The sequence below is a fragment of the Numida meleagris genome, chromosome 7, assembly GCF_002078875.1.
Source record: "Numida meleagris isolate 19003 breed g44 Domestic line chromosome 7, NumMel1.0, whole genome shotgun sequence".
In the NCBI taxonomy this organism is placed as follows: domain Eukaryota; kingdom Metazoa; phylum Chordata; class Aves; order Galliformes; family Numididae; genus Numida; species Numida meleagris.
Genome location: NC_034415.1, coordinates 20,121,674 through 20,149,195, shown reverse-complemented (window position 1 = coordinate 20,149,195; position 27,522 = coordinate 20,121,674). Strand labels below are relative to the sequence as shown.

The following is a 27,522-nucleotide window of genomic DNA, read 5'->3' as shown; positions in this document are numbered from 1 at the left end:
GGTGATGTGGGAAGAGAACACAGACACTGTCCTGGAGCGCAGGGACAGGTTTAAGAAAGCCAAAGCCTGACTGGAGTTGAATCTGGTAAGGCCAACAAGAAAGGCTTTCACAGGCATATTAGCCACAAAAGGAAGAGGGAGGAAAGTACAGACTTGCTGATGAATTGCACAGCAGACCTGCTGGCAAAATAAATAAATAAATAAATAAATGGAAAAAGGCCTGGAGAAATGAGGAGACAGGAGTCTCATGAAGTTCAGCAAAGGGAAATGCAAAGTCCAGCTCCTGGGGAGGAATAACCCTGTGTACCAGCACAGACTGGGTGTCAACCCATCGGTATTCAGCTTCACAGATAAGGACCTGGGGGCCCATGCAAACAACTCATGGAACACGTTCCATCACCACATCCCTGTGGCAGAGCCTGGGATGTGCAGGGTAGAGCCCCACAGCTGTTCAAGGGGATCTCTCTGAGCCCCAGCTGGGCACTGGGACCAGCACTAGGTTCCCTGCTGCCAGAGGCACGGGGACACGCTGCAATTAATTAAGGTGATTAAGGGATTGGAGCAGCTGCCATGGGAGGGGAGACTGGGAGCTGGGGTTGTTAGCCTTGAGCAGAGGGCATCAGGAGAATCTCAGTCACGTGCATCTTTACTACTCAAGAGGAACAGCAAGTTTAGTGAAGTGCGCAAACCTAAGCAGCCAGGCATTACCTGAGTAATTTCACAGGATCCAGCAGCTTCTCTGCAGTTGTTCAATCCACTTAATGCAACCAAATTCACTTCCAGTGTCTATTTCACCCACCAGAAAACATCAAGCAGATGAACTATGAAAACCGCACATTCTGCCAGCGCATAATCAACCAGCGACAGCACAGAAGGCCCAGTCCCAAGCACATCCCCTGTGCCCCTTCCTTTGAGCCATCCCAAGCACTCCCCTGGCTGAAAGGTCCAGCTGCCAGAAGGCTGTTCCCTTTGGTCTCCTGCTGCCTTGCAGCTGGCTGACACTGCCTGCCACGCCATCAGTTGGACAGAGAACACTGGCTCAAAGCAAGCCATAAAAACAAGGGCTAGGGCTGAAGCTCAAAGAACATAAATGATGTTTCAAAACCTGTTTATAACCAGTGCTAGCAGTGTTTCCTGTAGCCAAAGCCCAGAAGCATACCAACACCTTTCTACCTACTCCTTCTCCATCTTAGCTCAACCCCTGCCAGACATTTCTCTCCCGTCTTCCTCTTCCAAGTAGAGGCCAAAAGTCCCACCAAAAGCTACCCTACAATCCCACAAGCACACAAAAGTACGTGAAGACAAATTAAGACAGCAGATATCCAGGGCTTAGGATTAAATTCCTTTCAAGCTTGTCTACATACAGACTTTCACCAATGAAAGTACACTGCAGTTGGAGAGCTTTGAGATAAAAAACTAAGCCCCCTCTGCTGACAAATCTGTGAGCATCCAATCCATTTGTACCTACAAGAGGTCTCTTCTGACATTATGGCTTAAGTCAGTTTGCCAAGTGGAAAATTTGACGTGCAAAGCAGCATTTCTCACCAGCAAAACAACAGATAAACCCATACTAAGATTCCCAGCAACGTAAGTAAGTTATGGTACAGTTGCAATATGGCTGTGACCAAACTGAAGACATTTCACTCCCATCAGCACGACCAATTGCAACCCAAAATTAACACCGGCCCCAAGGTGTACTTATTTGGAACTTCGGCAACAAAGTAAAATAAAGGCCATTCTCACACAGTGCATTCCAGTACATCACCGCAGCTCCCCACCACATCTGTGCCAAGACAACTGCTCACAGGGTGGAGGCTGTAAATCGGATCACTGAAAAAGTATGAGACAAAAAGCACCAAGAATCTCCCAGAAAAAAAGCAACCACGCAGTTACTTACAGCAGGTTCGCCACCAAAATCAACATCTCATGTAACTATACCCTCAGACACTCAGTTTTGGAAAGCTCAGGTCCTTTCCACGGCACTCAAATGATCCCTGGCAAAGCAGTAACATTCCTTAAAAGCGGGTCTTAAATAACTGCACACCTGTCGACACTCAAATAAAACACAACTCCATGGTGAACAAGGGCCAGAGACTGCCTAAGAATGTGGCAAATAAAACAGAAGAGGAAAGATTGCTGTAAGGCTGTTCAACAAAAGAGATGGAATAACAGCAGCTCTGACCCCAAAACATCGCTATTCTTCATGCCCAGAAGGACAAGTCTCTGCAAAGCTGCCCATGGTAATGAATGCCTCACTCTAGCACAAAGAAGGAGCAATCTTTCCATGGAACTGAAGGAAAAGAGAGCTATGCCAGAAAACGCATCTTTGGAACACTTTTTGTGGCAGCAAAAATGAGAAAACATTCACGCTGATGTAACAAAATTAAGGGACTGTCCACAAAATTGCTTAGAAAATTTGTAAATGGATAAGATGAAGACAGAGGGGTGACACAAAGAGGACTGTGCAGTAACACACCAACTGTTCCAATGACCAATATATTGGCAACAAAAAAAATCCAAGCTCCATGCTCATATATCAACAGTTGGGGAAAAAAAAAAAAAAAAAAAAGAAAAAAAAAGTATCTTACAACAACAGTACCCTCTACTGTTACAAAGTCGAATAGCAAAAGAAAAAGCCCAGCTCTGACCATCACGGATACCCAATGCAGGAACAGCCACCAAGAGCACCTGCATAGCTGTCACAGCTGTCTAGCTTCCTATGAAGAACATCCAAGTTTGTTAGTTTCTTTACACTACAAAGTCAGATTTTGGGTTGGTTATGATGCTCATTTATTTCTTTTCCCCAGACCTTTTACTGTGGTTGGAAAAGTGACAGTTTTAGCCTTAAAAAGATAAGTTAATTAAAAATTGAACACATTTTTCTTCGGAAGCCCAGCGCCACTCAACACCACAGCAATATCTTCTGGATCATTCACAGAATACCACTGTAAGTGGGGCTTCAAGGCAAGCCATGAGCTTCAGGAAACACGGCCCTCATGGTGCCTAGCTGGAAAGCAAGGGAAGATGTGACAAGCACAGATTTCATGAGTATTATAGGGCTAAAACAGCTCCCAGGCTTGATTGGAAGCACAGGCATCCATCATGGAATGCTTGAACAAACAAGAAACGAGAAGGAAAAAACACGAAAGCGATGAACGCTTAAACTATATGAGGAGGTTACAGCCAATATCTCAAAATGGAACTGTGGATATATACACTTGCGTGTGATCCAGAACTACGCACCACTTGCCTTCAGCAAAAATAAAATGCCTCATTACCAAGGGGAGAAGAAATCCTCTCACTACTGAGGGACAGCTGATCCACACAGAACAATACCTCATTTGCAGCTGGCTTTTGGAATTTGGCTTATGATCAACTCATAGCTTTTTGGTTTAAAATTTTTCCTTGGCCTTATTAAGTTTGAACTTTAATTAGCCACAGAGAGCTCTCAAAGTGAGCAACATTAAAAGAGAATCCCTTACTTTGTGAGTGATGAATCAATGTCATGAAGAAACAAAGCTTTCTTGAAGCAGCTATCATCCATCGCGTGCTATGAGGCCCTTAAAGCTGGACCGTAAGCTCCTCACAACCTTCAGGAGTTGGTCTGGGGACTCCTCTGCTTCCCTTTGAATTATGGAGCATGCAGCAATAGCACTACCAGAGTGTGGTTCAAGATTCCTGCAACAAAACCCATCCAGACCTGGGGGAGATCAAGGCACCTGGGAAGCACTCTGTGCCATTACTCAGAGGTAAGTTATCAGAGCTCTTAATCCTATTCTAGACAGCTAAAATTACATATCAAGAACCTACTCTGTGAATTAATCCTGTCTGAAAAGCTCGTATTTGCTCTCTGTTTGGAATGTGATAACTACCAACCATAACCCTGAGGCTAGCAGGTTAGCTTTCCCTCCCAAATACATCAAAATGGTTTCACGTCCTTCCATTGGAGCAGAACCACATTTGAGTACATCCCAGGGCAACAGCAACAGGGCAACCATACAAATATTTGAATCTTGGCAAGTAGGCATAGTGCAGGCTATCTGGTGTTTATAATGAGTTATAGAGAATGACAAATTGATCTGAATCAGCACCACAGGACTGAAACCCCAATGCATTTGCACTGAAAAGCGTGAACAAGATTATAACTGCCAGCCACATTTTCTACTCCACTCAAACAGATAAAACTTCCAAAACCAATATTCTAACACAGTGCCACACTCCAAGAAACATATTAGCAAACTGCAATGTCTGAAGAAAAGCAATGAGAATGATCAGAGCCTAGAAAATGTAAGAAAACAAGACCAAAGAGAAGACTACCAGCCTAGAACATGTAAAGACACGCTGAGAAGAGGAGGAGGATATTCACAAAAGCTTGACATTGACTTGACTGAAGTCAAAATGATTTAGTGTAGACATCAGGAAAAATCTGTCTACAGGGAAGAGTAATTAAGCACTGGGATAGATTGTCCAAGTTTCGATCACGTTTTATAGAGTACTTCTGACATAAGCTGGCATAAAATTATGTTAAAAATATTGTTTCTAGAGGCCTGGAGAAAGACTTTCTGCAGTTCTTTCCAAGGCTATTTTCTACAATTTCCTATAAAGGAAAATATTTTGAGTGGCCATTGTCAAAACACACGGCTTCTAAAATGAGTAGTAATATCTAAGATAAGATAATCAGGAAAATAAATATTGGTGGAAGTGAAGAACATTAATCTACAGAAAAGCATAGGACAATCAGCTTACAAGTTAAATATTTACTCAAGTATCTCAGATGGTAACTAAATTGTTATACAACAGGAAAGAAAATCACCTTGCCGTTCCAGCTCTCACTCCTGGCTGTTGCTTGACACCAGTGAAGCAAGGCAGCTGGGCCAAAAGCTAGAGAACCAGGAAAATTAAAAAAAAAAAAAAAAACATGAAGAAATATTAAAATAACTGAAGGTTTATCAGTTAGACAGATTGGCTGCTCAGGACGAGTATTTTCATTTTAACATCAAGGCAGCAATAAATGCTGTGTAGCGAAGCCACATCTTTTTCCATTCAGCCCAAGTCCCATGATGGTTGCAACCACAGCAACTGAACTTCATTCTCTCAATGGTACAATTGCCCAGCATTCATCTAGAAATCTTCAGCACTTTCAAGACTGTTGTGGGTCCCTTCCAACTTGGGATATTGTATGACTCTATGACTGCCCTTTAAGTAAGTCCAAAATCATTGCCTGGTTGGAAAACATCATGGAGGAAAAGAGAAATTAAAAACAATGGATTTGGATTTGCTCCTGTCTTCAAAATGAAACTTCTGATATACACAAACCCACATATGATCATAATCCTGTCCAAGAGTGCAGCATCCAACATGCAACTGCACAAGATTTACATACCACATGATAGCATATAACCATGTTTCTCCCAACATTTTATGGGAGCAGGCAGACATTCCAGAGACAATGTTTTGCACTGCACAGGATGTAGGAAGGGAACCACCCAGGAATCAATGCAAAATGAAGCCTTCTGGAAACATTCACCTCAATAGCTCTCACTGGACATGGATAAAGGGAATGCCACAAGGATTTTTTTTAATTAAAAAGTTTTATAAAGCATACACTGAGGAACCGATAAAAGTTCTTTTAAGAGAAACCAGCTTAGAAGAGGAATATACTGCATTCTCAGCTTTTACTGGAAGAAGATTTTGGCATTTGTAGGGACAGTGAGTTGCATGCTTTAGAAATGCCACCTTCGGAGGCCAACAAACAGCTGCTGTGGAAAAGAGACAACCACTCCAATCAGCGAGGTCACTGCAAACAAGGACAGTCATGAGCAGTTGGCTAAAAGGACTCAAAAAGTAGATGAATAAAGGCAATAAACTACCTCAAAAATATTTGGAGAATAACGGCTGCATTGTATGGGGAACCTGGAACCAGAAAGAAGACCAGAAAGTTGGACTTCATTCTACTGGAGTCTAGTGAAGAATCTGTTGGAGTCTATTGAAGAATCAACAGAAACGCTCAAAAGGATTGGAAAAATCAAACACAAGTGCAGAAGGGAAGCCTTGAAGGTGTTCATTTTCTTGGATGCGACACACCACCATCACCCATCAATCCTCCTGGAGCAGGCTGCAAACCCAAATTCACAGTCACTTCTGTAAAGAGCAAACTTACATCCAGCACTCCAAATATCTCTGCACTGTTTGCCATAACGCAGACGTGCCTGCCATGAACAGCTGGCAGCAGTGGAAGCAGCGCAGTGCAGCGGTGTATGCACCCGACCCAGCTATTTCCAGCAGCGCTATCTTCTGCAGAGGGAAGCAGTTATCACACGCATGGCTTTCCTTGCAGCCATCATCTTCACACCAGCCCTTGACATCTGATCACACAACAGTCACAATATCCACCCTCTTCCAAACGGTTCTTTGTTATTCTGAGCTCGCTGAAGAGCTGCTTGTCAAGGACTCGGAGACTAAATTACTAGTGTTGCACTGCCACTGCCTTTCCTCCCCGACTTTCTCATCTGCTGAGCTCTTGAACTTGAAGATAAAGCCCTGATTATCTTGGAATACCTCACTTTCCATACGGCCTTTGGGACTTTGTTTTCTATATAATTACATTTGCAGGGATAAAAGCAGACACGTGGAAAACACTCCCAATGCCCATCTCATTCTCTGAGCCCTTCTGGGGGAGAACGTGACAATGACCACAAGTTACAGCTTGGAATCATGCAACCATTGAGTAGGAAGGGACCTTTAAAGGTCATCTAGTCCAATTAAAGAGGTTCATACTGGTCATCAGGAAAAAGTGTTTCAGTGCACATGGAACAGATTACCCAGCGAGGGTGCCTGCTGTCTGAAGACCAGTTTTTGGATCATCCCTCTGCTCTTACTCCCTTAACAGAGACTGCTTATGGATTGAGCCGCTTTGGAAGCAAAGGGCTTTTGTGGTAGCAACACCATTTCCCATACTGTTATTGCACCTTCAGCACATTAAAGACAACCAGTCTCTAGAGAGGGCTACAGGCAAACAAGGGGTTGTGCAGAAGACTGTCCAGCATCCTGTTGGATGCTGACACGTGTGCTACGAAGAAAGGAGCTTTGCTTAGCCTGGAAAAGACAAAGTGTTGGGGAGACAAGATAGCAGCCCTGCAGCATCTGCAAGGAGGTTACCAAGAAACAGAGCCTGGGTCCCAAAGCATTGCATGGTGGGGCAGAGGGGCAATGGGCATAAGTCCTGTCCAGATATATGGAAAATTTCCTCACAGTCAGTATAGCAAGGCACTGGAAATGGCAATACAGAGAGGCTACAAGGTCTTCATCCTTCCAGATTTTCAAAACCTGAATGTGTAAAGAGCTGAGTAATCTGGCCTCCAAATTAAGTTACTCTAAAAGCAAATGATGCTAGAGAAGTCTTGGGGTTTTTGTTTTGTTTTGTTTTTTTGTTTGTTTGTTTTATGTAGGATTTACTGAAGTTTACCCAGGGAATGGCTAGCTGCCACTTGGTAACTGCGAAAGAAAGAAAAACGCTGTCATTTTACTTGCTTGAAGCGGTGTTTTCTCCACCAGCAATAGCGGCGCGGGGAGTCCCGCGGAGGGTCGAGCAGAAGACAGCTGCTGCCCTCAAGTGGTCCGTGCCACAACCGCACAGCGCGGAGACCACAGCCCCCAGCCCGACTGCACTCCCTCTGAGGGGTGCTGGTATGGATTGAGAACGACATTTCCTAAAGAGCTGGAGTGGGAGGGAAAAAGCAGCTTCTGTATCTTCTCACCAGATCAGCTTCCTGTTCCCATCTATGACATGAACGAGTTTTCCAGCGTACCTGGATGTGAGCCAGAGGAGGACCTGCTTAACCTCGGGCTCGGCAGAAGGCATTCCAGCACTGCATGTCCCAAATTCAATTTGTATCACCTCTGCTATCATGTTATTCAGTCTTTGAAAGGTTAAAGCATCTACCACCAACAAAATCAGATCAGACATCAAAGCAATAATCGTAACTCCCCAGACAAAGACCACAGTATCACATGCTCCTTAAGCTGAGACACGATGTGCCTTTTTAAACATCCTCGCTTATGGGAACAGACAAGTGCAAAACACGGACCAAAGAATTGCTCACACAGGGAGAAATGATGGGGATACCAGAGCTGACAGCTGCAGGCACATCAACCCAAGCTCCTGGGGAGGGATTGGACAGGAAAACCCCAATCCTCCTTTGCACTATTTCTAACTCTCACTTAGTGCAACATTTGAGTCACTACATCAAGAAACTCCAAGTGTTCCAAGGCCAGGAGGCACAGCCCAAAGGCAGCCTCTAAGGTCTGTCCTCGCAGATAAGACACACTGTAACTGTAAAACCAACTCTGTTAGTTTGTTGCAGCAAGGAGAAGAGATGTTACATGGTACTGAAGCTCTCATCTCCTGCTAGCGCAAACAGAGCCTGTTTCTCAACGTGCAAACCTCTATTTCAAAGGTTTAGAAGCATTCATACCACATACGAATCATCCTTGAATATGAACTAAACTTAGAAAATTCATTCAGAATTAGCAGTTCCTTAAGAACAATTCAATTTGCCATCTTTACACTGCATTAACTCGCGCTTCTGCTTCTAATAAAGCACCAGACCTGAACACAAAAGCTCCGAAATATATAGGAATTAATGTCGTAATGAAGCATATTTAAAAATAATAAAAGCTTTTCCAACGCTCAGATAAGGCACTTCTAAGCAGAGACTGCAGCAGCAGCGCTAACAAAAAGCAGCGTTACTAATTCCCCGGCAGCATATGCCTATGCTCCATTTAGAACGTGACAGAAATGTGTGGGACGAGTCTCAAAAGGCAGAAAAGTCTTAGCAACTAAATTCACAGTAATTAGATTTCTAATTATACCTAGAGCACCAGTGACTGCTATGCTTGAAGCAGCCTGAGCTGCTCCATTATTCCCCACTTTCAGAAGCTCGGGTTTTCATCCTTGGAGCAGAAATTCTGGCAGTTTGCTCTGCGCCTGAACGCTTCTTTTTAAGTTGAAATAGAAGACAAGAAAGTTCCACGTTTGAGTACGGACAGCAAAAGTTATACTTCTCCATTATAGAAGAAGACCACCTTTAAAAAGAGGAAGGCAGATTAACGCAGCTAGAAAGCAGCAGGTGTAGTGCCTTTGATGTGGTGCACCTGAAGGCTGAAAACCCCACGCCAGCACTCACAGCTGGGCAGGCACTCTCACATCTTACGCAGCTCCTACCAGCAAGTAACACCAGCTGCACCATCCCCTAATTACAGGGCTCACACCAAGCCACCAGCACTGCCCAAGCAAACCATCCCCTCACCAGCCGTGTCACTGACACCGTACTTGGAAGCACTGCTGTGTTTTTACAAATATCAGCAGTAATCTCTGCCCTGAGCAAGCAACTTCAGCATATTACTGTTCTCCTGCATCTAGCAGAAGCAGAATACACATTACAGGGAAACAAGCCTCCTTTGGCCAAATAGATGCTGGATCAGGAGCCTGGAGACCTTCATTCTATTCATAGCTCTGCCCTTGAGCTGCTGTGTGACACGGAATAATTTCACCTCCTTGTGTCTCTGCTTCCTCAGCCTTCTTGAGTCAGGTCTATTTAGGCTACCACCCTTCATCCTGAGAAACATCTCAGTGCATCTTTTTGATTAGGATCTCCAGAGACTATCACAATTGAACAGCAGTACTTATGTGGTATTACTGCTGTGATGAATTTGATTCATTTCTGACCAAGATATAAAAAAAAAATGCAGTTCCACTAATACATTATTAACCTTGTCAACTACATCCTGCTTAGCCTTAGTATGTAGGAAGCCATCAGCTACTTACCTGTCTGAGAAACTCAACATGAATCGATTTCTGTGCCATCACTTTTTCACTCCTTCTAATAAAGCATCCTATAGCTACGCTGTGTTAACTCTGTGTGTTCCAGGACTTAAGGGGATACTGACTCAGTTCAGAGGGACCTTAGGTTCAATCAGCATTCCTAATACTGGAAAGCCATGGGAAGACAGCTAAGAACAAAAGGACACGCTGTAACAGGACTGAATTAAAGCAGGAGGGACTCCAGCATCATCTGAAAAAAGTTAAAAGCATATATGCCACTTGTCTTTAAGCTCCTAAAAATGTAAACAGCGATTTTTAACACATTCTGGTTTTCCATTTTCAGACCAGAGCAAGAAGAGCTAAATTCAGACTCACAAAGGCATGTGTCTGGGATTATCCAGGGTATGGTTATTCACAGTACTAAGAACCGAACATGACCCAGCTGTGCTGTCCTACCAGCCGTGCCCAGATCTGCTGGTTTATAGCCCCAGCCTGAGGCTGCGATGACACAAGCAGCGTACGTCAGAAGCACGACCTATACTAGGAACAAGAGCACCTTGGCAGAAAGCAACAATTGAGGAGAAATCTCTTCTGCAAAACTTGCCTAACTGTGACAGATATGGTCAGGATTGGTACTGAGGCCACGATGAACAGAAAGCCCCAGCAGAAACAGCTGTCCCACTCCAGACAATTCACTATGAACGCCTTTGTGCCAGAAGCTATTGCCCCAGTAACGTCAGCAGATGCGGCAAGAAGCAGAATTCAGATGAGTATGAAGGATGCCAAAAGCCAGCCCACCTGTATTACAGCAGAGATCGATTCTATCAAATGAGTGCTGCAGCAGAGCTCCCAGTAAGACCAGTAAAACCTTGGGGCTCAGCGGCCAAGGCAGCAATCTGCAAGCCACTGGGAAAAGCAGTAAGGAGACGGAGGAAAGGCAGGAACGGCTCAGCGGCACGGCTGACATGGCCTTCACAGGGAGGTACTGTTCCAGCTGAACGCGGTGCCAAGGGGTTGGCAGGCAGCTGGGATGAATGAGTCCTTTCACCTCTGAAAGCACCCAGCTGCAGAGCGTTTGCTGGGAGGTGAAGTGCTTTCACTGCATTGTGCCTCGCAGAATATGGGCACTTGCTGACTTTGACCTCCGGAGAACTGTAAGGATGCAACTTCAGCTCCTGGCTGACACCGAGTGCTGCCCCTTACAAGCTGTGAGAACGGGCACAGCATCACAGGGTGCTGCACTGCCCTACCCCACGCCTATCCCTGCGATCCTGGAGCCTCAGCAGCTGCTCCAGCAGCTCTGCCCTGTGCTGTTACAGAGAGACAGCAAGGTCCCCAGGGCAGCACAGGTGGGCACTGTTGGTTGTTTCACCAGGGGGCACCGGGAGTGTTCGCCTGCAGTTGCATGAAGATACCACCACAGCTGCGCTTCCTGAGCTCCGGGAATCCAAGCTCAGCTGTGCTCCTTGTTCTGGCAGCTTACCAGGGTGGACAGAGCAACTTGAACACTGATAGCAATTTCCGGGTATTAAATCTATTTTCCAGTGTTCTGACCAGATAAGAGAACCAGCCACCAGAGGCAGTGCCCGGAGGTTTCCAGTTTCAGGCCAAACACGAGTGGAACGTTTCAGTCCAATAGGAGAGTTCTTAGAAAAGTTAAGGTATTTTACTGGCAACTTGTCTCAACACCTATTTTTACACCTTTGTTTCTAATATTCGCTGCTGCCATGATAATAGTACTTCCTGTTTTGAACTCTTATTCCAAAAAGGTATCCCTGTGATACTTAAATCCCTGAAGCATCTGAAAAGCAGCAAAGAGATTCCTTAAATCTGTAGCAGGACCCACTTATGAGAGCTCTCCAACCATTCGTTACCCATTTTGGTGGAGCACAGCAGTAGCACAGACTACAAAAGAGCTGAGCAAATGAAACAGACTCTAAACCAGATGCTGCAGGAAGCTCGCACTGTTGCAAAATACCATCCAAAAGTTTAAAAAGAGAAAATCCCACAAATCTAAGGCTCACAAGGTTAACAACTATCAGGTTTTTCAGTCTGGGGAGCAGCAACAACACCTACTACAAAGAAGCAAAAACACCCCCTAAGGCTTAGGCCATGGACAGATAGAGAACAACTGAAATCAGCATCACCATTAGCCTGTCATCCCTCACAATATGGACACCAGTGCTCTGTAATTCTGTACTAGAAAAGGACATGCTCTCTTTTGCACCTAACCATAAATCCAGCCAGCCTTGCTCCAGCCACTCTCATCAGAGATTTACGCACTCAACACCAAGCTGAGCTGGCCTCGAAATGCTATTTCTGTAGGAGCACTCTGCATTTCCCTCTTCTGGCAGAGGTGAGCAGCACAGTAATCCCATAGTGAAAGGTCTGAGCACGGAGCTATTGCACACCCCTAGCCACAAAGGGCACAAGTTTGTGTCTGTGGCCGCTCACACACCAGCTGAATACCTTTTCATTTGTCTTTAAAGAACAGGATGGAAAGAAGTCAGATGTCAGCGCATGCAGGGCCCACTCCCTTACACAGAAGAGATAGCAACGCCTGTAACTCAAGCTACAACAGTTGTACCCACACTACATACCATCACATGTACGGTGAGGCTTCAACCGCATGAGAAAGAGCATGCACATTCCAAACCCTCCTATAAAGATCAATTTCTTCCACAAATTTCAGTTCCAAGTGCAGGAATTGACAAAAATACCATTTCATTTTGAAGGAGAGAAATCATATATACAGGTTTGATTGCTTTTTATTAATTTAACCTTATTTGCTGAGCCTGGTCTCCATGGAAATGCAAGCAGAAGAAAAACCTGCAACCAGAAGTGAGTCAGTTTTGCCTGTTTATGTCTCCTCAGTTCCCATAGAAACAGACGTTCAGGAAAAAAAAAAAAAGGGATAAGGGTCCTGAAATACCTTCAGAAAGCCTCTTCCCAGAGCTTTACGTCCTCGGCTGCCTTTCCAAAATTAGAGTTGAAAATAACACCGAGCAACAGATGACAGAGTAGTGACTTGGTTCCGTTGTGCAGACAGTGAGAGAGAATACCTGGGGATGTTTCAAAAGCCACATTCAAACTGAAAGCTCCCAATCTACAGTTAGAAACTGTACTAACTTCAGTTTCAACTACAGTGCCTAAAGTAGGGTGTATATTTTTCAATTAATTCAAAGCTAATGTAGATACAAATACAATAGAGAAGAGAAAAGCAGCGTCACACTCCTTGCCCCAGGCATATTTTGGTATTTCGAGAGGCCACAAAAAAATGCTGCCTCGGGGGAACGAGTCCAAGATTTCCACAGCCAGGACATTTTTTAAAGGAATCACTCCTTCCTTTGAACATATTCGTTTTTAAGTTGCAAAATCAGCTCTACGCATAGCAGGTTAAGTAACAAAGATCAATATTAAACGTTAATGCGAGCGTATTCTGTCCTTCACAGTTACGGGTACAAACGCGCTCCTCCAAGCAGATAAAGCAAATCCCGAGGCACCGGCAGCAAGAATCCATCTCCCATCCTACTGTCCAGGGATGCTGGGGCACTTCCCATGCACGGCGTTCTTCACAGTTGCACAGCTATCACCTTCCTTCCTCCTCAGAGCTGAACATGCCCGGGCAGTGGGAAGGACGGGAGAGAGAGTTGTTAGGAAAGAGGCTGTGGTGCACGTCTCAGACCTCCAAATCCTGCTCCTATTGCTCCCGTTACTGGGTAGGAATCCCCTGGCATCGCACTGTGCAGAAACACAATGAACAGAGCCATCATTATGTGCTGCTGGGAGGTATTTCGGGAACGCACAGGACAGCTAACCCCAAAATCGGACTTCTTTCCTTGTTTGTCTCCCACAACGCATCGTCAATTCTCTGTGCTTAGCACACCTCACGCAACCCAGCACCTTTAATTGGATGGCTGTGGCTTTTGTCATTATTGCCTGCCTGGGAAGAACATGCAAGGAAGGTGTTCCTCTCTTATCACTGCCACCAGAGACCAAAGCTGCAGAAGGGGAAAGGAAAGGTAACAAACATGACAAAGGAAAGGCTTGGGGTGGAACAGCGCGGCGTGACACTTCCTGCAAGGAGAAAGAGCAGCAGCAGTCACGGGAAGCTTGCCTTCAATGGCAGAAGCAGTTGAACTTAATTCAAACTTAATTAGCTCACATTAGCTGAATTCAATCTATTCCTGTTACAGGAAAGATAAGCCCTAGGGAATTAATTATTTTCTGCTCCCCTTTGTACTTTGGCACGGTGTAGTGTCACACCACAAGGAGAGCAATCTCTCAAAACCCAACGAGGCAGCGCTCCAAGAGGACACGTCTGAAGTTCAGTGGAGAAGGTACAAGAAGCACCGATGGGCATCCTCCAATCCACTCAGGAGAGAAGCCTCCTTTCACGGAGGTGTCAAGCAGCAACGAACACCGCACTTGAACTATTCCTTTACTCCAGCAGCTAAATACACAAATGAAGCCTTAACGTGACTACATACCTTGCAGTTACCATTCAAACTCACCCGTAACAGCTAGATGCAGGCGTTTTCTAAAACATGACGGGGACAAACCAGACAAGCAGCAAATCAGCAGACGGATCTTTTTTCCCCGTCACTCTACGAGAATGCAATTTTAATTTGATATTAAATACAGGTGTCGAGTTCATTAAAACCGGGCTCTGGAGAGATTCCGAGGAGTCAGCTGTCAGGATCAGCTTAGTTTCGTGCCTCCACCAGCACGAAGAATGGAGCAGAGAGAAGATGAACGTTATCGCTGCCGTTAGGGAGTCACTGTTACACCCAATGAAGACATCGGTCACGAGAAAAAAAAAAAAAAGAATTCAATGACAAGGTGATGTACACATAACATCAATACTCTGAGATTATTCATCACCCAAGAATTAACACTGCTAACTTAGTTTTACCCTTTAGGGCATCGGTATTGTACCAGTCACGAAGAAACGCACAAGGTCACAGCTTGAATTACTGGGAAATTAAAGCACCACCCGTCCTGTGCGCTGATTAGGCAAAGTCCCCTTAGAAGAAAAGGAAATAAAGCTGCAACTTTATACATCATATCACATTCTGTCAGCTCAAGGAGGCCTCATCACGGCTAAGTGAGCAACCTCAGGTCTGTCATTTGTTAACTCCCAAACGCTTACTTACAGGAGCTGAGCATTAACCCTTCACATCAAGGTTCCCAACGTAGGATTTTAAATCTGCCTGTGTTTCTCGTGGGTATAATTACATGATAAATTCAATGTTTTTGATACGCACAAAGCTCTACAGACCGACAGAAAGCTGCTACCACCTTAGCTGCTTTGAAGAGCAACCGCACAGAAATATTCCCCTCTTACACGTGGCTGCTGTTTACACTAAAATTTCAAGGAGCTCCAGGCAATATCTAAGACACAACCCACAAAAGTTTCTAGAAGAAAAGGAACCGTGGTGCAGCACGCATTAATTGTGACAACTGATGAAGATGAGGTAAGTGAACTCCTCAGACCAGCACCTTTGCCTGGCACCTGCTGAAGAAGCTTAACACATGCACTGCAACTTCCAGGATCAACAGAAGAATGCATCGTAAACAGAAGAGTGGGAAAAAGCAGCCGTGCCTGTGGCATCACACCATGGTGCTCCTCTCACAATGGGGCCAGAAAGCTGCCAAGGCACTCAGCACGCACTGCTCTAAGGAGGCCGCAGCCCTCTCTTGCCCTTTCTGGTAGAAGCGCTCCGTTTCTAGAAATCCACCTTTGCCTACAGATTTACAACACTGTATCACAAGGTAAAATTACTGCAAAAGCCCCAGGAGAGCAACACGGCTTATAACAACAAGTCACACACACAACTAAAGCCACAAATCCAAATGGACGGAACCTGAAGGAACCCAGAACCCACCACGGCAGCCTGGCACACGGCATGCAAACACACAGCTCCTCCTCCACGTTTAACAAAATTCATTTTGAGGCTGTGGCCTGAAGGGCTTTTTGCTGTACGTTTTTGTTGTTTCTTTGCCTTGGGTTCTGTTTGTTTTTCATCTTTGGCTGTTTGGTTTCAGGAAGTCTCAACACAATTTCTGATGCTATGAGAGAAGCAAAGGACAGCAGGCATTGTAAGTCAGCAGAGCTGTTCTCTTAACTACTTTCTATCCTTATTTCCATTTGGGAAGGATTTTCAACATATCATTGACAAATTGCTAGTTTATAGACCAGCAGTGAAGCAGCGAACTCCTCTCTGCAGCACAAACCTGAAAAAAAAAGAAACTTCTGTCCAGAAAGACATTCTGTCTCCTCCTATAAATTGTCTTCTTATACCCATTCTAGCTCAAGTCACTTCAGCAGTCCTCACGTTAAAGTCACTGCAGCAGTGCAGACAGCATCTCTGAGCCATCACCCATCATCACGCTAAACTTCCTAGAGCACGTAACAAAAGATAAGGGGTGTGCAGAGGTAGAGAAACAGGATCGAGTTTAGCAGGTATTGCAGTAGGAACCTCCAGCAGCACGCACACCAACACACTACAGCAAAGACAGAATTTGACCAATGGCTTTGTCGGACGCCCAAACAATCCTTCTGGGTCAGGGCTTCTCAGGCCTGACCTGGGGAGCAATGGTGGGCTGTGAGGGGTCTGAAACATCCCGAGGGACAGCCCAGCTTGGGCATGAGGCAGGGAGGGGAGAAGAGGGAGCTATTCCCTGCTTTTGCCATTTTCAGTGAACGGTTCTCACGTGCAAACAAGAAAGCAATCAACGCAAGCAAAAATAAAAGCAGTAACTGAGCAATCGAAGCTCAGCTCAATCTATATCACATTGCAACTAAAGCCTCCTGTGGCACTGCTGCACAGTGCAATCCTCAGACCATACTCAGCGGGGTCAAATGTTTCTTTGGACTTCAAAAGGATGAGAGACATCGTTTTAGATGACAGATAGTTGGCAGAGAATAGCAAGGCATATAAATGGAAGATGAGGATTCCTGAAGGACAAAGCGAGATGGCGAGATAGCCAGCGTGTCGGATCAGAGAAGGAAATCAAAATCCACCAAAGGAAAAAACCTTGGCTTTGACATTGGCTTTACAGAGCAGGTTGCAAAACTGCACAGAGTCAGGGAACAAAAGCCTCAGCGCGTAAACTCTTTATTTCGGGAATTAGGAATCAGAAACTAAGACAGATGATCCCAAGAACTGACAGCTCTAACACTAGATACACGGAGCGTGAACCTGCTTTTGTAGCCGGCAATAAAAGCAAAGCCACAAAGAGCATTAGGCGATCAAACCCTTAAGCGTGCGGAAAGCTCCGGCGTTTGGTCGGGCTTCGGCACATCCCTCCGGCGCCGGGACAGCGGCACGGCTCGGCACGGCTCGGCACGGCTCGGCACGGCTCGGCACGGCTCGGCACGGCTCGGCGCAGCGCGGCGGCTCGGCGCCCGTACTTACTGGAGTCCTCCCAGCGGAGGAGGTGCAGCTTCCAGGCGGAGTAGTATAGAAAGCCCAGCACCAGGAAGAGGCAGAGGGCGAGCAGCAGGTTGCGCATGAACACCAGCAGTCCCATCTTCGCATCAGAGCCGCTCTGCTACGCGACCTGGGGAGGGAGGACAGGGTGAGGGGGGGGCACGCTCCCTGACACCCTCTCCCGGTCCACCGCGCCCTGCGTGGGGTCCCCGAATTAGGCCCACGCGAGACCTCCCCCCGCCTCCTCCTCCTCCGCCGGACTCCCGCCGCCCCTCCTCACCCGGCCGCCGCCGGCCCTGGGCGCTCGGCCGCCGGCCGCGGCCCCCGGGCGCGGGGCTGCGGGAGCCGCCATGCCGGGCGCGGCGCAGCGGGACCGGCCGCCGCCACCGCGGAGCTGAGGGGCACCGCGGCCGCCAATGGAGCGCCGGGGCGGGCCCCCGCGCCGCCAACCCGCCCGCATAGCGGCCGCCGCCGGCCAATGGGGAGGCGCGGGGGGCTGCGCCCGCAGCCAATCGCGGGAGGCGCCCGAGAGCAGACGGTGGGCGGGCGGCGGGGGGTCGCCGCCGGAGGGGCGCTGCGGCAGGGCGGTGGCGCGCATGCGTGGACCCCGCTCCCTCTCCCACGCGAAGCGAATCGCGGCGCGGCACTCCGCCAATCGGCGCTCCCGGCAACGCGCCGCGCCGCATCTTCCTTCGCGGCCCGGGCCGCCGCGCTCCTGCAGCCGCACCCCGCCCTGCTCCACAGTCCCGTTTAGCATCCGCGCGCCGCGCTGCTGTTCTCCAATTCCAGCAAATCCTCGGACCCCTGCACACCTGACCGCGTGGCACCGCCCGGCCACCCCAGCGTCGCACAGCCTCGCAGCGCTGGACGTGGGGCAAAGCGTGACTCACGCCGCACGGTCGGCGTCGCTTCCCCGCCATAGCAGCCTCCGCCTGCCCCGTGAGCCCTGCAGCAGCGCCGTCACCCCGCTGCCCTGCCCCCCTCGCTGCTGCCCTCAGCCTTGCTGGAGGCCCCAGTGAGATATCACGATGACAAACCTCGTATTTTCAGGGCAGCAAATAAACCCGGTGATTTCCCGTTTCCACCCTCCATGATTCACTGCTAACACGAGAAACGTCAAGAGCCGCGTGAATTTAAGGGGCTGTGGCTAGGACCGCTGGCAGGGTGGTGGCATTGCAATCCCAGGTGCTACGCACACATTGTGGCAGCGAGGCTGAGCCCTGCCCGAGCCACTCCCCGCTGGGTGAGGGGCAGAGCACGTACAGAGCCCATGGGGAGCCGAGGTGCTCACACGGCCCCTGGCGTACAAAACTGTGACCTCAGCTTTGTGTTCAGCACAAATGAAGCCATGCCAGCCTGCTGCACGAGCTGCATCCTTGCAGCTGGGCTCACAGATCCACCCCAGTCCTCCACTAGGAATGCGTGTGTCGCACTGACATCCTGCTGGATCTTCCGTTGCTAACTGCGTAATGCAGAAGCTGAACCGATTCATGCCAACACCCTGATAGTGTTGGCACCAACTGTCCTAAGGGGTGGAGAGGGGCCAGAACCGCATCCGAGCACCCCATGTTGCAGATCAGCCCCTTACCACACACACCAGCCCCTGGTTCCCTGGGATGCTCAGACACCAGTTGTGCTCACCCGGCCCAGGAGGCTGCCTTCACCCCAGCAGGCTTGGGCGGCACGAGCACTCATTTCTAGCTTGCTCCTCTCCTCATCTCGGCAGCCTTCCAGTGGGGTAGAACAAGTTCTCCACTCTGTATCTACTTTGGACTTAAGCACCGCGAGCTCACTGCTTGCATGCTCAGCGAGCACGGCAGGCGACCTGATTTCGATGAGGAGCCAGATAAGCAGAGACCTGTTGCATGGAGGCAGATAGCGACAAGGCCGGGGCTTGCCACGGCGCCCAGGTTTGACACTTGGAAACCCTATACCATACTATCAGGTGTCAGCATACTGGAAGGAGCCCAGCACAACGTCAGACAGCTTCCGTGCCAGGAAAAAGCCAGGGAGGAGAGTGCTGAACATTTATGGAAAGCAGGTACTCGGCCGCTGCCTAAGAGCCGTGAGGTGAATTACAGCAATGATGAGTGGAGTGATCTGGTTTGAATAGTAGGGCTTTAGTCTGAGCGTGTTCCCACTTAGCTTACACATTTCATTCGCAGGCAGATGTCAAGCTGGACGTTGCTAGGCGATGGACGGCAGGGGAATAATTAAGCCTGATTAAATTCTATCATATTGCCACGCTGCTTTCTGGAATGCTCTGGAGCTTTTCCAGCAAAACTGACCAAAGGAAAGGGCAAGAACTGTGGCACATCTTGGTCCACAAAAACCCACTCGTGATTGAGTCACTAAGCCCTGGCATGGAGCCTACGTCCACCCACATGTCCCACAGCATCACCCTCATGAGTGAGGAGGGACTCAAGAGAGAAGACACAGATGTGGCCACACCAGCAGGAAGCTGAGTACAGCAGGACCAGGCTATGGCCCCAAGCAGTGGGTCACTGTGGATGCCCTACACCCTGCAGCCACCTTGCATCAACACCACCAGCTCCTCTGAGGCACTCCTGTTGGGCAGGATATCACTCAGTGCCCACACAATCCTCCTCCCCAAATTGCATGTCATCACATCAGACTTGATACCACTGAATGCAATATATTATTATTCATTAAATACCTCTAAATACCACAGCAAAAATCTATTTCCACTAATAGCCAGACAGGGATTACCTCTGCTGATGCACAGAGTCGGGGGACAAAACGTGGGCTGTAACACACTCGTGTTTTGTCTTTGGCACTCCCGCCAAACTTGTTTCACCTCACATGATTGTTGTGCATTATTCTTAAGTGTGCTCTCTGCCCTTTGCTGAACAGCACGCTCAGTCTGGGGACGGCACTTTGCATTTCTGTCCTTCTAGCCACCTTAAGAGCAGCAGCGTTGTGGCTCTCACTGAAAGACATGCGTTAATTTTTGAACAAATCCTCAGCTGGAGGGAGGACAGGGCATTTTGAAGAGCAGAGCAACATGCGGAAACACGACAGACTGCTTTGTACCCTGGGAAGGGAGAAATGCAGCTAACAGCACCGTGGCTGCTGCACTGTACAACACAGACCCTGAGAGAGAAACTTCTCCTTGGGCAGAAGGAGAGGTCTGGCCCGTAAGAACTGGAGCATCCATGCAGCACACTCGGGCTTTTCCAGTTAACAATGATGTAGGATTTTAATTAAAAATATGTATTATAAAGAATTAATAAGGCTCAGGTTAGATAAACTACGTGCATTAACAGCTATGCTTCAAGGTCTGTCCGTGCGCCAAATTTTAATGGGGAGACATCAACGGCTGGGAACATATGGAGACCCCCAGCGACTATTGCTTGGTCGGGTGCCATTTAATAGTTTTTAAAATCAATTATAGAGATGACAAGATGAAGGCTTACGGTTGTGGCTGACCCAAATGCTGTTGGAACACTCACAACCACAGCACGCTCACAGCCCTGGCTGCAAAGGAAGGTGCGGGGGAATGGCAGGGACGGACTGTGCTGCAGGATGGAGGATCTGCTGGAAAGCAGAGGAGGAGGGGAGGGAAAAATCGAAGGAAGAAAGCCAGAAAGAAAGTGAGCTCTCCCACACATGGCTGCAGCTTTGGTTTGCATTGCAGCACTATGGCTAGGTCAGACATGAGCCAAGGATGCATGGATTCAGGCTTCCTTACCTTCAGAACAGGCACAGAAGGCCTAAGAAGCACCACCATCACCTTGAAAAAGGCCTGGAAATAAGGCAACTAAGGAGCATTGCCTACCAAGACCCATGCCCCAGCCAGCTCCCACTGCCCCCTTACCTTCCTGACCCAGAACCACTGCTGGAGCTATTCCTGCCCTCACCTCTTCTTCGCTTGCAGGGGGAACCTGCACAGGTTTCAGTAGCAGGGGTAAGGACCGTGGGGCCCATGCACTGCATGGGAACGCTCCTCCTCTGGTGTCCCTGCAGCTGCAAGAAATGGCTCAGCCAAGGACAGCCTGCCCGACCCCCTCACACACACGTGTTGCTAGAACCTGGCACGACATCTCTTGATCCACCTGCTGCTGTTACACTGGACGTCAGCTCCTTGGCCCAAAGATGCTGCATTTCCCATCCTGCAGTTTTGGTACTTTTAAAATTAACAGCACTGACACAAATGAGTCTTTGTGCATGTGCAGAAGGCTCAAGGTGGTGATGGAGCCACGTGGCAGTGATATCCTCCCTCCACTCTGCTATCTGAAGGCCATCTCATCTCCAGCCACTCCTCTGATATCTGATAAACTGAATCATAGGATAAATCATAAGAGTGGCTTCTGTTGGAAGGGATCTCAAAGATCATCTAGATCCAACACAGCTGCCACAGGAAGGGTTGCCAGCCACTACATCAGGTGCTAGATAAGGCTGTCCATGGCCCCATCCAACAGCCCCGAGCACCTCCAGGGATGGGGCATCCACAGCTTGTCTCAGCAATCTGTGCCAAAGCCTCACCAAGTAAAGAGCTTCTCGCCCATCAGGACTCCCAAGTCCTTCTCTTCAAGGCTGCTCTCAATAAGTTCTTCTCCCAGTCTGTACATGTATCTGGGATTGCCTATCTCACAGCATCATTCCTGCCCTGCTACCTGCAGCCTTCTCTGCAAGCTGGGAAACTCCCTCAAGCTCAAGGGCTGGTGCAGTCTGGGGGAGTCACAAATACGATCTCTTAAAAGCAGCAAAACTGTCAGAGTCTGGAGGAAGAAGCAAGACCTCAGCACACACTCACTACTGCGTTCACAGCCCGCTTAGTTATGTATTGCTTACTTATTGCTTGCCTAAGGGCAGCTCTGCCTTAGAAACTGCATTCAAACCACAAGTGTCTTTCACACACACACACACATATATGATATATACAATATATATGCAGCATATAAATAAATAAGTGAATATTTACAGGCCTGCTAGATTTCCCTCCTGTCTCCCAGCTACGTGCGCTCCCCATGGGCTCCAGCCAGCTCCTGCCCAGCAGCTGCTGCCAGCAGGCCCAGGGCCAAGCGGGCTGCGCTGTGGCAGGCAGCATGGCCACAGCCCCCGAGCATCCTCACCCAACACCCACACTGCCCCCCTGGAAGCTGCACCCCGGGGAGGGCTGGGAAAGGAACCCTGCGGTCCGGATGAGGAGCTATCAGCACAGGCAGCCCTAAAAATATCCCGGGAGTGAGTGGGCTGGTGGCAGCTGTGCTGCAGCCTCTGCTACACTGCCTGTTCCTGGCAGAGTGGCTCTGTGCCTGGGGCAGCGCCAGCACTGCACCACAAGCCTGGGCACAGGGGATGGGCACTCTGTGCTGCCATCGCAGAACGGGCTGAGGCATGGCATAAGGCATCCTGGCTGAATGCTGCGTTGCTGCCTCTGCCCAGGGCAGGGGAGGTGTGCAGAGTGCTGCCAGGAGGGAACAGGATGGGGCAAGAGGGTTGCATGGCCCCTTTGCAGAGCAGCTCTTGCTCCCCTCAGTCACTCAGCCTGACACAGGCCCTGGGGATGGCCGGGCTGGGCTGGATGTTGTGGTTCCAGTGCTCAGGGTGGGTGAGAAGCTCCTCCTGCAGCCCACCACCAAGCCACACAGATCACATAGCAGCTCAGCATCCCCAGATTGTCACAAACACTACAGTCCCAAGTCACCAACCACCAAGTCCCCCTAAACTGCGCTGCACTCCAGCCACATTTCAGACCCCCATGCCCCAGAGCAGCTCTCGGGGCCCACGGGCCGACAACCCCAGGGTATGGCCATCTCACCATCTCTTTCGCCCAGAAAGACATTCCCACATTCCCACCCCCAGGGAGCAGGGCCTGGGCCATCTCACCTGCTCCTCCTAGGGCTCCAGGACAGGTTGCGCTTGGAGAAGGGTGAGCCTGAAGCACCGCTGAGGCACAGGGTAGGCTGCTGCCAGACATGTTCACTGGGGAGGGTACCAGGCACCTCCCCAAAAGCGCTGCACAAGGGCTCTTCTGTCCGTCAGCTCCAGGATGAAGCAGCCAGGCATTCCGGCCTGCCTGGGGAAGGGGTGGGGACCTGCTGTGGGAGGCGAGGACAGCCCAGGCCTGAGGGATTGCCTCAGACCCGCATCTCTTGCTGGGAACCATCTGTGCAGCCTCAGCACAGAGCCAGAGTGTGCTTGTTGGCAGAGCTGCACAGCTGCAGCGGGAGAGAGCCGGGCCCTGAGGCTGTCCTGCACACCGGCAGAGGCTGGGGGACACCGCAGGCCAGCAGCGCAGGTGCTGGGTTCCTGGGGAAGGTTGCCCTACACAGTAAGAGGTTGGGCCTGGAAAAGCAGGGCGTTAGGGCAGGAGAGACCCCGCTACCCACAGGAACAGCCCCACTGGAATAGCCCCGGGCTCTGCTGGAGAAGGGGATGGGGCAGAGTTTCCTCGAGCTGGCCCATCAGGTGCCGACGTGCCTGGCTCGCAGCCCGGCAGCTCGCAGCCACGCAGCCCCATGAACGCTGCCTTTCTTCTCTCTGCCGCGCTGCCCTTGGCAGTACCTCAGCTCTCCGGCTGGGGAGGGAGAGGAGCCAAGGTCTGCTTTGCTGTCCCTTTCCCCTTGCCAGACCTTCGCAGAGCTGAGGGCCCATGTTAGGGGTCTCCCCTGCTGCCAGGGAGAGCACAGCAGAGCCCCTGGCTCACCAAAGTGCCAAGGGGACACACCTTGCGTTACCAGCATGTATGCAAGGGACAAAGGCAGAAAAGAGAGCACAGAGGCCCCTGGCCATTCCTCGCAGACACCAGCTGCTACACGGTGTTCGGAAACACCCACCCAGCTGGAAACAAGGCAGCCAGCAAGGACTCACCACAGACCTTGCTCTCGCTGCCAGCACAACTGCTTCCTTCATCCTGCCCTGGGATCTGCTGAGCCAGACAAGCAAGAGCTGCATCCCCGCTGCGGAGCCAAGCCACCACTGCAGGCAGTGTCAGCTCTGGTGCTCGTCCCCCACATCCCTGCTCCCAGCAGAGCAGCCCTGCATCCCCAGCAGCAGAGCTGTGCCACGGACCACTCCCCATTTCCCACAAAGCTGGCAGCTCTTCCGCACACACCCTGCAACCAGCACCCCCCAAGTGCCCACATCCTGCACCCAGCACAGCGGCAGGCACTTTGCTCCTCCTCCTCAACCCCACCCAGCTTCTTTTTTCTTTTTTAATGACTGTTTCATATTAGTCCGTTGCAAGGCTGAGCACTAGAATTAACCCAAAAGGTGCAGGGACGTTGTATTGAAGAGCAGCATTTGAGTTAGAGAGGCTGAAAATGGCAGTCCAGGCATACTAACCTCAACCCCAACACACCCACCACCAACCGCTCCCCATGCCTCAGGCTTATCTGGGGGTCTGTGGGTAGAACGCCTCTTTTATCTCCCTCATTTCAGGCTCTCCTACCTCCACGCCTTTTTGTCTACATGAGTACTATACCATTTTAATCCTTTTCCAGTTCCATCCCACACATTTCCTCCTATCTCTAGGTGCTGTCAGAACAGCCTTGACTCACGCGTGATCACATTACTCATGCTGCAGCAAGGAGGCATGGATCAGCCACAGGTTCCTCCAAGACAGCAATCGAGTGAATATCTCCCATGCCCCTGCAGACCACACCGCTGACGTCAAAAGAAACCTACTAATACACACCTTCAGCTACACTCATGATGGGAACTAAGCAGCATTTATCCCACCTCAAGTGTGGCACTCTCCACTTATCTGAGTGAAAAATCTAAAGCTGCTGAACAGCTCTAACAGCAACGCAAAGGAATGAAGAATGAGCACGGGAAGAGAGTAAAAAGGCCTATTTTCATTTCTAGCAATACCTCCCGTTGTTCATGTCAAACCTAAAATATTACACGCTGACTTAAGTGCACACACTTAAAAGATCTGCGTAGTGCCCACAGATTTGTCAGGAGAAAGGAGATGTTAACGCTTTCCCCAATTAAAAAAGCTGGCTAGAGGAATATCCGGCATTTTAGACTCCAAAGATATGGGCCGAAGTAATAATCCCATCAATAAGCCATTTATTCAAGGTCACTCAGCGTATCAGTAACAAAAAGCCCTGAGCTAAAGTGGAAAAATCTCCTTTCCCTGACTGCCAGTTCAGCAAGTGAAAAGTCAAGAGTCAACACCAAGGGAAGAAGAGAGCTATCTGAGCCTGCACCCAGGTAAGAGCTTCTGGTGACCGCTCTTCCAGCACTGCCCCCTGCTCCGCTGTAGAGGGAACCTAAGGCAACTCTGTAGTTCCCTTTGCAATTAAAAACGCAATGTCCAAGTTACATTGTTTTAGATCTTAAATTAGTCTAGAGATTGTCCGTTTTGAAATTAGATTTATTACATGATCAGATTGAAAACAACATACAGGCTACCAAAGTCTTGTTTTCATCTCGTGCTTGCATTAAAAAAGATGAGCACAACTGCAGACGTGTGTCAGACAACAGGAGCCCAGTTAGAGAACGGAAGAACTGAGATGCATGGAAGCCTCTGGGTACGCGAGCAGTCAGAGGGCTGCGCTCCTCAGACAGGGCAGGATCAGTTCAACCCCAGCTCAAAACACCAGGAAGAGAGAAGGAGCAAGCAGACTGGATTCTACTTCTGACAGCGCCGACTCTGGGCATCTGAGGAGACTGCTGAAGGAGAAAGGTCTCCTAGAAGGCCAGCCACGGGTAGAAACATTACTGCAGTCAGGTGCTTCACAAAGAATACAGTCACCTTTTTATTCCTTATTAAGAAAAAAAAAAAATCACTGGCTTGCCAAGCTCATTCTGAATTAAGGGCAAGCCACGATTATGTCGTACTAAAAATGTTTTTTGTGGGTCCAACCTGAACCAGTCGTGGATGGATGCTCCTTGAAGAGTGAAGTGAGGTCTACGCCTGCAGCATCGCAGCTATTGGACCTAATGAGGGGCCACGGGAGCTCCCATGGGTGTACTGAGGATGACTTCCTACTGAACACATTCCAGAAGCCCCTGACTAGCTGATACTCCAGCAGCACTTTGTCCTCACTGGAATGATGCTGTAATAGGGATAAATACGCTTCTAAAAAACAAGCTGGAGAAAATTATTATCAGTCAAGTTCAAACTACAGGTAACTGAAAGCAAATGTACCTTTGAGACAGCTGCTCTGAAAAGAGCTTTTATGGCTACCTGTTATACTCCAAGCCATAAACCCCATGTTCTTTCGACAAGTCAAATAATATAGATCCCCACCCCCAAAACATCAGGATCACCGATTTCAGAAGTTCACAGACAGGAGCCAAAACGCAGTTCAGTCACTGCACTAGGATAAAGTATGTTCACATTGGAACGATGCAGCACAAGGACTGACAGGACACTTGCAAGGGCCCTTGTCTTGGAGCGCAGGGTGGCAGCGGTTTCCAACACAGTGCAGCCAGCTGACAAGAGCAAAGTCTGGAGCCTGCAGGAAACACAGCAGAACAAATCTCCAGCTCCAGAACAAACGCTAGGCATAGAAGCTCTTGAAAGTCATTCAATACTGTTAGAAGTGGATAGCAAAACCTGCTGCAGTTGAACAGGAACGCTCCAAACAAATCCAGTTGCTCTGTACTTGGTTATCCGTGTCGGATGAAGCTGTTTAGAGCCAGGTGTTTGTAGCACAGGTAGCATGCAGCACCTAAAAGGTGCATTTGAGTAATGTGGCAGTTTGAGAAGAATGCCTGAACGCAGGCATCCTTCTACCCGGAGAAAGAACGGCAGATGATTAAAGGAATATGTTTTTCAATAATATGCAGATAGCATTCAGCCTACTTAAAGTTAATACCAGATCTTATTTGGATATGCTGAAAGAGCAGAGGCAAGTTTGTTAGGACCCTGCCACCCCTTCTCCGTGTTTGCTAATAGCACATCATTTCTATGATTCTATCACCTCAGAGAGGCTTAGGAACAGGCTAAGATGTCAAAGTGCAATTTCTGCTTCCATTGCCTGGGCCAGAATACCTGCAGCTACTATACTCTGGCCGTAATGCATCCTAGTTCTACCAAGTCAACTATTCCATTCATCAGAAAGTGATTTAATACCCTGAGACCAGGAGTTTGGGGCATGGAATATCAAAAAAAAAAAAAAAAAAAGACACCCAAAGGAAAGCTGCTATCTCTTTTCAGAATCTGTTCAAGCCTTCCAGTTCCGATGAACAAGGTATTCTGCCACAAAAATGGAATGAGGGAGTCCATACAAAATTGTGGTTGTGCAAATCTTTGCTACTCCTATCAGCCTCCTGACCCTATAA

General features: G+C 48.8%; 1 protein-coding gene across 8 annotated transcripts in view; it reads right to left on the bottom strand.

The window, feature by feature from the left end:
* ST3GAL3 (ST3 beta-galactoside alpha-2,3-sialyltransferase 3) overlaps positions 1 to 25,460 on the bottom strand; it is a 156,549-nt gene extending 131,089 nt beyond the window's left edge. Inside the window, exons 1-2 of one of the 8 annotated variants that reach the window (XR_002440988.1) lie at positions 18,297 to 23,062; positions 17,245 to 17,389 (exon numbers count right to left, since the gene is read on the bottom strand). Coding sequence is in view for 7 of the 8 variants with exons in the window: in XM_021404072.1 (XP_021259747.1) it covers positions 17,245 to 17,359 (115 nt within the window). In the remaining variant the exon portion in view is untranslated. Of the gene's footprint in view, positions 1 to 17,244; positions 17,390 to 17,539; positions 17,601 to 18,071; positions 18,269 to 18,296; positions 23,073 to 23,112 lie in introns of those variants that run through there. The other 7 variants (XM_021404072.1, XM_021404076.1, XM_021404070.1 and 4 more) reach the window with 7 other exon arrangements.